The sequence below is a fragment of the Muscardinus avellanarius genome, assembly GCF_963383645.1.
Source record: "Muscardinus avellanarius genome assembly, chromosome: 1".
Taxonomy (NCBI): Eukaryota; Metazoa; Chordata; class Mammalia; order Rodentia; family Gliridae; genus Muscardinus; species Muscardinus avellanarius.
Genome location: NC_137786.1, coordinates 227243739 through 227255672, shown reverse-complemented (window position 1 = coordinate 227255672; position 11934 = coordinate 227243739). Strand labels below are relative to the sequence as shown.

Genomic DNA, 11934 nt, shown 5'->3' with positions numbered 1-11934 from the left:
GCCTTGCCTCAAGGCAGGCTCCAATCCCGGTCTTGGAGGCCTCAGTACCGGCCTTGCCTCACGGCAGGCTCCAATGCCGGCCTCGCTGGCCCCAGCATCGGCCTCACCCCTCGGCAGGCTCCAATCCTGGCCTCGGAGGCCCCAGTACCGGCCTTGCCTCACGGCAGGCTCTGGTGACGGCCTCGCTGGCCCCAGCACCGGCCTAACCCCTCGGCAGGCTCCGATCCCGGCCTTGGAAGCCCCAGCACTGGTCATGCCTTACGGCAGGCTCCGATGCCGGCCTCGCTGGCCCCAGCACCGGCCTAAACCCTCGGCAGGTTCTTATCTTGGCCTTGAAGGCCCCAGTACCGGCCTTGCCTCACGGCAGGCTCCAATGCCGGCCTCACTGGCCCCAGCACCGGCCTAACCCCTCGGCAGGCTCCGATTCCGGCCTTGGAAGCCCCAGCACTGGTCATGCCTCACGGCAGGCTCCGATGCCGGCCTCGCTGGCCCCAGCACCGGCCTAACCCCTCGGCAGGCTCTTATCTTGGCCTTGAAGGCCCCAGTACCGGCCTTGCCTCACGGCAGGCTCCAATGCCGGCCTCACTGGCCCCAGCACCGGCCTAACCCCTCGGCAGGCTCTTATCTTGGCCTTGAAGGCCCCAGTACCGGCCTTGCCTCACGGCAGGCTCCAATGCCGGCCTCGCTGGCCCCAGCACCGGCCTAACCCCTCGGCAGGCTCTTATCTTGGCCTTGAAGGACCCAGTACCGGCCTTGCCTCACGGCAGGCTCCAATGCCGGCCTCACTGGCCCCAGCACCGGCCTAACCCCTCGGCAGGCTCCGATCCCGGCCTCGGAGGCCCCATCACTGGTCATGCCTCATGGCAGGCTCCGATGCCGGCCTCGCTGGCCCCAGCACCGGCCTAACCCCTCGGCAGGCTCTTGTCTTGGCCTCGGAGGCCCCAGTACCGGCCTTGCCTCAAGGCAGGCTCCGATGCCGGCCTCGCTGGCCCCAGCACCGGCCTAACCCCTCGGCAGGCTCCGATCCCGGCCTCGGAGGCCCTAGCACTGGTCGTGCCTCATTGCAGGCTCCGATGCCGGCCTCGCTGGCCCCAGCACCGGCCTAACCCCTCGGCAGGCTCTTATCCTGGCCTCGAGGCCCCAGTACCGGCCTTGCCTCAAGGCAGGCTCCGATGCCGGCCTCACTGGCCCCAGCACCGGCCTAACCCCTCGGCAGGCTCCGATCCCGGCCTCGGAGGCCCTAGCACTGGTCATGCCTCATTGCAGGCTCCGATGCCGGCCTCGCTGGCCCCAGCACCGGCCTAACCCCTCGGCAGGCTCTTATCTTGGCCTCAGAGGCCCCAGTACCGGCCTTGCCTCACGGCAGGCTCCAATGCCGGCCTCGCTGGCCCCAGCACCGGCCTAACCCCTCGGCAGGCTCTGATCCCGTCCTCGGAGGCCCCAGCACCGGTCTAACTCCTCGGCAGGTTCCAATCCCGACCACAGAGGCCTCAGTAGTGGCCTTGCCTCACAGCAAGCTCCGATGTCGGCCACTGGCCCCTGCGCCCGCCTAACCCCTCAGCAGGTTCCGATCACTGTCTCTGTGGTTATTATTTCAAAGGTTCCAGGTGTAATGTATCAGATCTCTGCCTCCCCTGAGTATTGGCCACTGGCATTGCCACTGCCTCCACCGTTTCAAATCCTTCCCAGGCTCTTTTTCCACTCTGAATGTTGTCCAGTGTTCCTAAGCATGCGTGATGGTAGCATTCGACATTTGGTGCAATTTCTCCAAAAAAATAAAGTTGGTAAGATCCGGTTTCTGCTTCTCCTGAATATAAGTCTCCACCACCATCGCGGAGAACTCTTTCAACTCCGCATTTCTCCTTGGTCTCCGCTAAACTCTCTCCTTACAGGTGATGTCTGAGATTCGTAACAATATAGAGAAATAGCAGTCCTCTTTCACGGTGAATTTTTCCATAAGTTCCAGTGCATTTAGATAAGTTTTGTCTGCATCTCCAGTGTCCTGGCATCCATAACGGCTTTCTTACCTCCTCTCCGATATTTTTCTTTATCTTTTTCTGTTCTGGGTCCAGTTTCTCCAGGGGTCTGGCGTGCTACGTGCAGTTCTGCCCGGGGCCCAGAGTCCCGCAACCCGGGCCCCGCCTGGTGTGCGCCGCGCGCGACCCCCGCCCAGATCCCAGCGTCTTACTGGGTCCGGTTTCTCCAGGGGTCTGGCGTGCTACGCGCAGTTCTGCCCGGGGCCCAGAGTCCCGCGACCCGGGCCCCGCCTGGTGTGCGCCGCGCGCGACCCCCACCCAGATCCCAGCGTCTTACTGGGCCCGGTTTCTCCAGGGGTCTGGCGTGCTATGCGCAGTTCGGCCTGGGGCCCAGAGTCCCGCGACCCGGGCCCCATCTGGCGTGCCCCGCGCGCGACCCCCGCCCAGATCCCAGCGTCTTACTGGGCCCGGTTTCTCCAGGGGTCTGGCGTGCTATGCGCAGTTCGGCCTGGGGCCCAGAGTCCCGCGACCCGGGCCCCATCTGGCGTGCCCCGCGTGCGACCCCCGCCCAGATCCCAGCGTCTTACTGGGTCTGGTTTCTCCAGGGGTCTTACAAGTGAATTTTTAATAACTAAAATCCCATCCGGTGTGGCCAGAAGCCTGAACGTGGCCAGTTCTCGGGTCTGAGGGAGCCGAGGGTCCCCAGCTCCCAGCTTTCCGCTCAGTCCGCATGGGTGCAGCGTGGCCAGCTGCGCCCTCCCCGTGCAGCGCAGAGGCTTCTTGTTGGAAGGCTTCAAGTCCGGTCGAGCAGTTGTGCTACGGCCAAGCTGGGCGGCTTCTGGCTAGTCATTTAACCTCTCTGTGCCTCAGTTTCCTTATTTGTATATAAAATAATACTTTCTCAGCGTGCCCTTAGGAGGGTGCTACAAAAGTACATTTGCCCAGCACAAAGCAAATGCCACCCAGCCATCGTCGTCACCAGGGGCATCGCCACCGCCAACCTGTGGGGATGAGGCAGTGGCTGACCTCTGGCCATAGACTCCCTGAGGGCAAGCGCCACGGGGCCGTCGGATGGCGGGGACAAGAAATCAACAGGCAAAAGGAAACAGACTGGAACCGAAAGGAAAAGCAAAATATAACTTTAACATAAGAACCTGTGGCTAAAGTGCTTCAACCTTTACTCCCCCCAAAACAGTTCTCTTTCCCAGGCCTGTCTCTCTCAACTTTCTGGGAAATCTGTAGATCCTAGAGTTAACGGAAAGAGACTGTCATCGCCCTGTGCATTGTTAACAAGACCGATATGATACCTCGAGAAACACGGAATTTAGAACACCTCCCGGCCTATTAGTTGGATAATAAAGACCTTGATCAGCCTGAGAGGACCCTAAGGATGACCAGGCTGCCAGAAACCTCCTCAGGGCCACCAGCCTGGGATCCCCCCCCCCCCGCACACCTCCCCCGCCCACCCCTCGTGAGAGCCACCTGTAAGAAATGAGCCCTGCACTCCCCAGAATGTCTCTCTCCCTCGGAGGTGGCCCGCGTTCTCCCTTGAGTGTGTATTTCCTACTTTACTAAATAAAACTCTATGTCTCTGGCGCATCCTGAAATTCTTTTCTGCCACGTGAGCCCAGGAAGCCGCTGATGCTGAGTTGCTGAGATGAGAATGGACCCAGGGGAGGAAGGCCCTGGACCGAGGGGGAGGAGCCACATTCTAGAAGAAAGGGTCTGGGACAGGCCATTTGCTGGGATTAAAAAATATTTTAGGACAAAGTTTCTAAATTCACTCCCAATGAATCCTTTCTGTACCCCAGAGCCCGGCACACAGCCTGGCTCTGTGTGGGTGCCCCAGCAGTGACCCATTCTACCCCTGAGCCCATCAACCCAGAGTCCAGTGGGTGTCAGTGCTGTTGGTGGGCAGACGGGCCCGTGTCTCCAAGCCCAGAGCTCGGCAGGGCTCTGGCGGCGCAGGGACAGGGACGGCTCCCCACTGGACGTGCCTTGGTCGATGCACAGACTCTGAGGGCGGACGGCCTGTGTTTCACCTCAGTGTCAGGGAGCTGTTGGACATTAGCAGAGAGGGTCAGCTGGGACTGACAGAAGCAGAGATATGGAGAGGCCAAGCCCACCCGCAGCGGCTCACTTAGACCTCTCCCGGGGGGAAGGGGCAGAGACGACGCGGGCTCACTAAGGGGCGACGCGCAAAAGGCGGTCAACACCCTATGAGGTACGTGTGGGGAAGGAGGTGTCCAGAGGGACAAACCCTGACATGAGGGAAACTCCTGGCCGCTTCCCCAGCTCCAGCGGCTCTAGAGTCCCTCTCTGGAGCGTAACCTTTATCTTAAAGCTTTTTTTTTTTTTTTTTTTTTTTTGGTGGTACTGGGGGTGGAACCCAGGGGCTTTTCTACCTCCGGGCTATACTCCCAGACCTATTTTATATTTTATTTGGAAACAGGGTCTCACTAAATTGCTGAGAGCCTCACTAAGTAGCTGAGGCTGGCTTCGAACCTGTGCGATCCTCCTGTCTCAGCCTCCCAAGCGCGGGGATTACAAGCGTGAGCCACCACGCCCGGCTCCTAAAGCATTTTTCAATAGCAGAAAATGGCCTGTCCCAGACCCCTTCTTCTGGAATGTGGCTCCTCCCCCTTGGCCCAGGGCCTTCCTCCCCTAGTGCCTGTACTTCTCAAAATAAACCTCGTGTATTCCCCACTCCTGCTTTCTGTTTGAATGCTTTTCTTGCAAAAAAGCAAGAATCGAGGTGCTGAAGAATAATATTAAAACCTCCTACCTGGTAACACCAGCAACCATCCCTGTTCAGCTGTGCGGCCTTCTGTGTTTTACTTAACCTCTCTGAGCCTTTTAGTTCACCAGTAAAACAGGGTTAAGGTGAGAGTTGACCATCCCCGGCCTCGGGTTTCTTGTTCTGTCTGCTCAGGCCACTCCCCAGTCTTGGAATAGCTTTCCCTGTCCACACCCCTGCTAACGCCCCTCAGCCTTCAGGACCAGCCTGGGCATGGCCTTCCTCCAGTGGGGTGGGCTCGCCGCCCCTCTCTCTCGATCTATCTCTATCTCTATCTCTATCTCTCTCTCCCTTTCTCTCCCTTTCTCTCTCTCTTTCTTTCTCTCTCTCTCTCTCTCTCTCTCTCTCTCTCTCTCTCTCACACACACACACACACAGTGTTTCTGGAAAGAGGATTCAGCCCCCACTTGTTCTTGCAACGCCTTTGAAGCCTGTTGTAGCTCCAGGTCTCCTGAGAGCTGGCGGTCAGGACACCAGCCTCTCACCCCTCCATCTGGGCTTCCGGGTTGCAGCACCAGCCAGGCGCATGCGGGCTCAGTCAGGAACGGGTCCAGGTCCAAGGGGGTAAACATGGAGATGGGGATGCCGCCGGGCGTGGTGGCGCACGCTGTAATCCCCGCGCTTGGAGGCTGAGACAGGAGGATGGCACAGGTTCGAAGCCAGCCTCAGCTACTTAGTGAGGCTCTCAGCAACTTAGTGAGACCCTGTTTCCAAATAAAGTATTAAAAAAATGGAGAAAGGGAAAGGGCTGTCTGTGAGCTGCCCCCATCGTGGTCCCCAGGCTTGTGGAGCCCTCTGGACGTGAGTCCCCATCACCATGGGGAGCACCTCGTTCTGTGCTGCTCAGGGATCCAGAGGGGCAGAGAGATATGAAACGCTTCTCATCTCCCAGGAGAGAGAGAGAGAGAGAGAGAGAGAGAGAGTGTGTGTGTGTGTGTGTGTGTGTGTGTGTGTGTGTGTGCATAGAGGACCTGGGTGAAAGTGGCAGCTCCGGAGAAATAAGGACTCAGGAATGTCCAGGTCTGTCGCCCAAGGGGTGGGGATGTAACCAATGTGGCTCTGCTAGTAAACTCTCTCAGTGACCTTCAACCAGTCCTTTCCATCTGGGGCCTCGGGTGACCCCCTCTTCAGCCCTGACTCCTCCCTTTTTTGGTGGTACTGGGGATGGAACCCAGGGGCATTCTACCTCCAAGCTACGCCCCCAGCCCTATTTTTATTCTTTATTTGGAAATAGGCTCTCACTGAGTTGCAAAGGACCTAAATAGTAACTGAGGCTGGCCACGAACTGAGATCCTCCTGTCTCAGCCTCCCAAGCACTGGGGTAAGTGTACGCCACAACACCCGACTTCCTTTTTTTTTTTTTTTTTTTTTTTGCAGGCCTGGGGATGGAACCCAGGGGTATTTGACCTCTGAGCTACACCTCCTGCCCTATTTTTTATTCTTTATTTTGAAACCGGGTCTTACTGAGTTGCAGAGGGCCTCCCTAAGTAGCTGAGACTGTCCGCAAACCGCGATCCTCCGGTTTCAGCCTCTCAAATGCTGGGATTACAAGCGTGAGCCACCACGCTTGGCTGACTTCCTTTTTTTTTAAATTTATTTATTTTTTGGTACAAGGGATTGAACCCATGGGGGTATTCTAAATGAGCTGCAGCCCCAGCCCTTTTTATGTTTTCTTTTGAAACAGAGTCTCGCTAAGCTGCTGAAGCTGGCCTCTTGTCTCAGCCTCCCAAGTACCAGGATGACAGGCCTGTGCCTTGGCCGCAACCCTTCTTCCTTTCAAGGCGGTTTCTTACACTAATCAATCGGCCCATGGTAGGAAACTCATTGCCAAGCCTCGGACCTTTGCCACTGTAGGCGAGTTGCATCTACAAATGACAGCTAGCAGAGGCCCAGAGACGCTGAGTAGCCACACAGGCGGATGGATAGCCGCCTGGAGTTGAACGCAGGCTGTGCACACTGAAGGGTTTCACACTCTAAACTGATGACCCCGCCCCGCTCCTCTGCCAAGGCCCCGCCCCCTCAACAAGGGCCCCGCCCCTCTGCCCTGGTCCCGCCCCTAGGAATCCCCCGCTCCGGGGGTGGGTTCCGAGGCCGCCGGGGCCTTCACAGGCCACCACATCCTGTGACGGTTTTCTGGGGAGAGCCGCCTGCTTTCTTCCACCGCTGGGACCCAACGGAAAGCAGCCCCGCCCAGCCCCTCCGCACCCCGAATGGCCAGGCAGGGGCCCCAGATGCCCAGGTGACCCCCTGTCTACCTGCCTCGCCTGCAGCTCCTCCCCGCCCTGCGCAGCGCCCCAACGGGCAGCTCTGAACCCAGGTCCCCGCGATTATCCTGCCTCCAAGCTTTAGGGGCTCAGGTGGGACCCCGTTCCGCGCAGCGCCAGGCCCGTGTGCAGCAGAGCAGGAAGGCTGCACCTGCTGAATACCTGGGGCTCTGGGACTGCAGCTCCGGGTCTCTTTTGCCCGTGTCCCCTGCATTTTTAACAGTGTTGGGCCATAGTAGGTTTTCAAGTTCACTCTGATTGGTGTGCCTAAATGGATAAAAGCCAGCATCTCCATCTCTCTCTCTCTCTCTCTCTCTCTCTCTCTCTCTCTCTCTCTCTCTCTCTCTCACACACACACACACACACACACACACACACACACACACCAGGCCCTGTTGGCGCTCCTCCTGGGCCAATCCCATGGAGACGCTTCTCCTGTTTGCGGCCCCTTCCTCTGGGGTGTGCTCAGCCCCCTTCAAGACAGCTGGAGAGTGCTGGGGATGGGCATGAGGGGCTGGGTGCCCCCCAACCAATGACAGGCAGAGTCAGGTGGACCACTGTCCCAGCTCCCTAGCCCCTGGGGACAATTCTGAGGTGTGTTTCCCAGGGGTCCTGTCCCCTGCAGGACATCGCCCTTTGCCCACAACAGCAGCCTGCTCAACACCAGGCCCGGTCTTGTCCTCCTTGCCCTCTCGTCCTCATTCCCTGCTGCTGTCCCCGGGAGCTTCCCAAATGAAGGGTGTGGGCTTGGCTCCAGGCTGCTGCTGCTGCTGCTGAGGGAACCCGCTCATCGCCTGCACACAGGCATGCAGCCCGGGGCCTATCCGAGTTCAAGGATCTGCTACTCCACGCCCCGGTTTCACTCAGCAATTCAGTTTAATCCTAGGATACCCAGAACAGGACACCCAAGCCTGGCCTGCCCCCGGGTGTCTCTGAGGCTGCACGGACACATTTATGGCTCTGGGTCACATCACAGATTCACACAGTAATCCCTGAAGTGTCCTCATTAATCCCAGGAGACCTTCAGGGACTGGAGGGGGTAGTGAGGCCTCTGGGCTCTTCTTGGCAGATGCCTTTGTACCCTTGCCCCCACAGGGCCTGGCCCTCCAAATCTTTGTAAACCACTACACACTCAGAAGAAAGGCCAGCTGTCCAGGGCTGGTGTCGGCAGAGCAAGTGTGCTCCGTGGTGGGTGGGCTCAGAGGGTCTCTAGGGCAGGACTGGGCTCAGATCCGCTCCTTGGTGGGTGGCTGGCTTGTGCTGGCTGAGAGCTGGTGACCCCCAGGAGGGACAGCCTGGCTCAGTCCACACGGCTTCAGTCGTGGCCTCTCCACATCCCAGCCTGGGACTCTCTGGCAGCGTAGGGATGGACCCCATCTGAGCCTCTCAGTAGCTCTGGACCCCGAGCTGCCTGAGACACCCAAGGGTGGCGGCAGCTTAGGGATCATCCAGGTGACCCCCCGCGGCTGGGGAGGTGGCCCAGGCCCTGGCCGCTCATCTGGGAGAGCGCACATCCTCAGGGCCAGCGCGGCGCTGTTGTTCACCGTGGTGCGGCTGGAGACTGAGGGGCTCCCGGAGAATTTCCTCTGGCTCTCAGAGGGAGGCATCAGCCCCAGGAGGGATGGTGGGACACAGAGAATAGGAAGAACGGGAGGGCAGAGAGAGAGGGAGCCCCCGGGAGCCTTGGCCGGCCCAGGCTAGGCTGCTCCGATGTCGTCATAGTCCTCTTCGCTGGTGGAGTCTGGCTGGGGGCCAGGGGACCCTGTGGGGCCAGGAGCTCGGGTCAGCAGGAGGCTCAGGCCAGCACCCTCCTTGCTCCGTGGAGTGAAGAGGGGGTTCTGAGTCCACACCCCTCTCCCCTGTTTGGAAACCTTATGATGCCAGCCGTCTCAAGGACCGAGTGTCAGCCCTGAGGGCAGGCCCTTGCCCATCTAATTCAGGGCTGTGCCTCCCCACAGCGGCCCAGCCAAGAACCCCTCGGCGACCACTCTCTCCCAGGGGAACTCACTCCTCTCCCAGCAACCTCTTTGGATATTTCTCTATCCCAACTACATCCATTTTTTCATCTTTTTTTTTTGTGTGTGTGTGGTCCTGGGGATGGAACTCAGCGGCCTTCTACCTCTGAGCTATACCCCTAGCCTGACTTTTTTTTTTCTTTCTTTCTTTCTTTCTTTCTTTCTTTCTTTCTTTCTTTCTTTCTTTCTATCTTTCTTTTCTTTCTCCTTCTCCTTTTTGCAGTACTGGGGATGGAACCCAGGAACATTTTACCTCTGAGCTACACCCCAGCCCTACTTTTTTATTATTCTTTTTTTTTTTTTGTGTGTGTGTGTGTGGTACTAGGGGTGGAACCCAGGGGCTTTCTACCTCCGGGCTATACTTCCAGACCTATTTTATACTTTATTTGGAAACAAGGTCTCACTAAGTTGCTGAGAGCCTCACTCAGTAGCTGAGGCTGGCTCTGAACCTGTGCGATCCTCCTGTCCCAGCCTCCCAAGCGCTGGGATTACAAGCATGCACCACCATGCCTGGCATTATTCTTTATTTTGAAACAGGGTCTCACTGAGTTGCAAAGGACCTCACTAAATAGCTGAGGCTGTCCACAAACTGTGATCCTCCTGTCTCAGACTCCCAAATGCTGGAATTACAAGCATGCGCCAACACATCCGGCTAACTTTCCACCTCTTCATAGTCTTTTTTAAAAATTCCTTTCTCCCTTGCTGGGCGTGGTGGCGCACGCTTGTAATCTTCGTGCTTGGGAGGTGGAGACAGGAGGATCACGCAGGTTCAAAGCCAGCCACTCTGGCTTCAGAGACCCTGTTTCCAAATAAAAAGTATAAAAAAAATAGGTCTGGGAGTGTACCCCGGGAGTAGAAGGGCTTCCAGGAACCCCAGTACCATCCAAAAAATTAAAAAAATAAATAAATTCCTTTCTCCCTTTTCACTTGGGGCTCATTATCCAATGAATCCAGAGCCCCCCACCCACTCCCCAGTCACTCTGTCCCTCCTCCCAAGACCCCCTCCCCTGCCCCTGGCACCTGGACATTGGAACTGCTCCCCCGAAGGGAGAGGGGGTGGTGGCTGGAAGTTCTGGTACCAGTCCCCCGACCACTCCCCGGACGAGGTGCTAGAGCTGTGGTCAGCATCAGCCGAGGGCCCCGCTGAAGGCTCCCGGGGCCAGTCACCCTCTGCAGGAAACAGCGGAGCATGAACTGCAGGAGCCCGGAGGCTCTCCGGCCCCCCGCCCCGGCCCACAAATGAAGAAATGAAGGTGGTGGTGGGGAGGACACTTGTCCAAGATCATATTGCGAGTGGCTGCTGATCTGGGATTAGAATCCTGGCTCGGGAGATGCGGGGGCACATCGCTACCTGAAAATGTGGCCTGCGAGCCAGCGAGCTCCAGGTTGGGGGGCTGCTCCAGGAGGGGGCTCCTCTGGGAGTTCCACGGAGGGGGCTTGCTGCTGGGGCTGTTGCAGTAGTCCTCCCCAGAAGATGTGCTGGACCCACTGTTGTTCCTCGGGTGAGACTGGGGACCCAGAGAAGGGGTGTGTGCAATGCAGCGTCCGGGGTTGGCAGCTGGGACATGGGAAGGAGGCGGCTCTTCAGATCCTGGGCCAGGAAAGAAAGAATGGCGAGAGAAACAGAAAGGAGAGGCGACGTGGCCAGAGGGCGTCCAATCAGACTCCAGAAAGAACTTAGCGCCTATAAGAATTGTCAAAGTTAGGAAGTGCCCATTGAGGGAGGTTGCTGCCTGAAGGTCTCAAGGTGAGCAGAGCGATCAAGTCCAGAGGCTGGGCTACATAGCGCATGAGCACCGCACCACCTTATCCACGACCCTCTGGCCTGACTCACCTTCCTCCAAGGGGGGCATCTGGAACCTGCTCTGCTGGACCTCCTCCTCTGTGACCCGGTGCCGCTGAGAATCTGCAAGAAGCAGAGATGGCAGGGTGGGGTAAGGGTCACCTCCCTGGCCTGGGAGCTGGAGGAGAGGGTTGGGGTCTCATCAGATCCCAGGATCCTGTCCTGATCCAGGCAGACTCCTGCACCCCGGAACCAGCACTGAGGCAGGCTGCCCCAGGCCGGGAACCCTAGCGCCCTGCCCCACTGCCACTCCTGCCTCTGAAAGACCTTTGAAGCCTGGGTTCCTGCCTCCTGCCTCACAACCCTGGAAACAGGCTTGTGTTTCCAACATGTTGGCCCATTGTAGGGGCCTTCCCAGAGCGGACTGGAATCGCTGTGTCGTAGGCCCTGTGGCACCGCCAAGTTCCAGAATCAGAGAGACCAAGATTCACAGAGTTGTGAGAATTCGAGTGTCTGGGACCTTGGAGTCAGCTCTGTGGAACCCGGCACCACTGACTCTTGGGTCTCAGTGTCATAGAACTTTGAACTCAGTGTCTCATTTTACATGCTTGGGCTCAGATCCTCAGGTTCTAAGGACTCTTATCTTCATGGCAACCAAACACCGGCACCTGGACCAGCAGAAGTGGAATCCCTGAATCTCACCCCCAGAGGCAGTTGGGGCAGGGCTAGCCAGCTGCTGCCAATATCAGTTCTCCCAATGGCCTGCATCTGGACGCACAGCTGCCCGCCTCCCTTGCAGCTAGCGGGCTTGCTGGGGACACGGAGCGGGAGCGGGAAGGGTGTGGGTATCTCGGTCTCCCACCTCTTCTTCCTGCTGGCTACAATGTGGACATTGGCTGTGAGCCATTGTGGACCATGTGGACCGGGGCAGCATCTTAGAGACTTCACAGCAGCAAGAAAGAACGGGCCCATGGCCCCAGCAACTTCTCAGGACCCTCTCCTATGGGGTCTCTGTCCCATGCAACCAAACTCCAGTTGTACTAGCTATCTAGTAGGTGTGTGTGAGGCTCAGGAATTTTCAACAAGCTCCCAGGTGATT

The 11934-nt window shown here is 58.1% G+C and overlaps 1 protein-coding gene across 1 annotated transcript in view; it reads right to left on the bottom strand.

Annotated features, from left to right (window-relative positions):
• Positions 1 to 8734: 8734 nt before the first annotated feature.
• Positions 8735 to 11934, bottom strand: part of CD6 (CD6 molecule) — a gene marked incomplete at both ends in the record, with an annotated part of 45849 nt that continues 42649 nt past the window's right edge. The window contains 4 exons of the mRNA XM_080700949.1: positions 8735 to 8799; positions 10073 to 10195; positions 10404 to 10610; positions 10887 to 10958. Of these exons, the coding sequence (XP_080557075.1) occupies positions 8735 to 8799; positions 10073 to 10195; positions 10404 to 10610; positions 10887 to 10958 (467 nt within the window). The remainder of the gene's footprint in view (positions 8800 to 10072; positions 10196 to 10403; positions 10611 to 10886; positions 10959 to 11934) is intronic.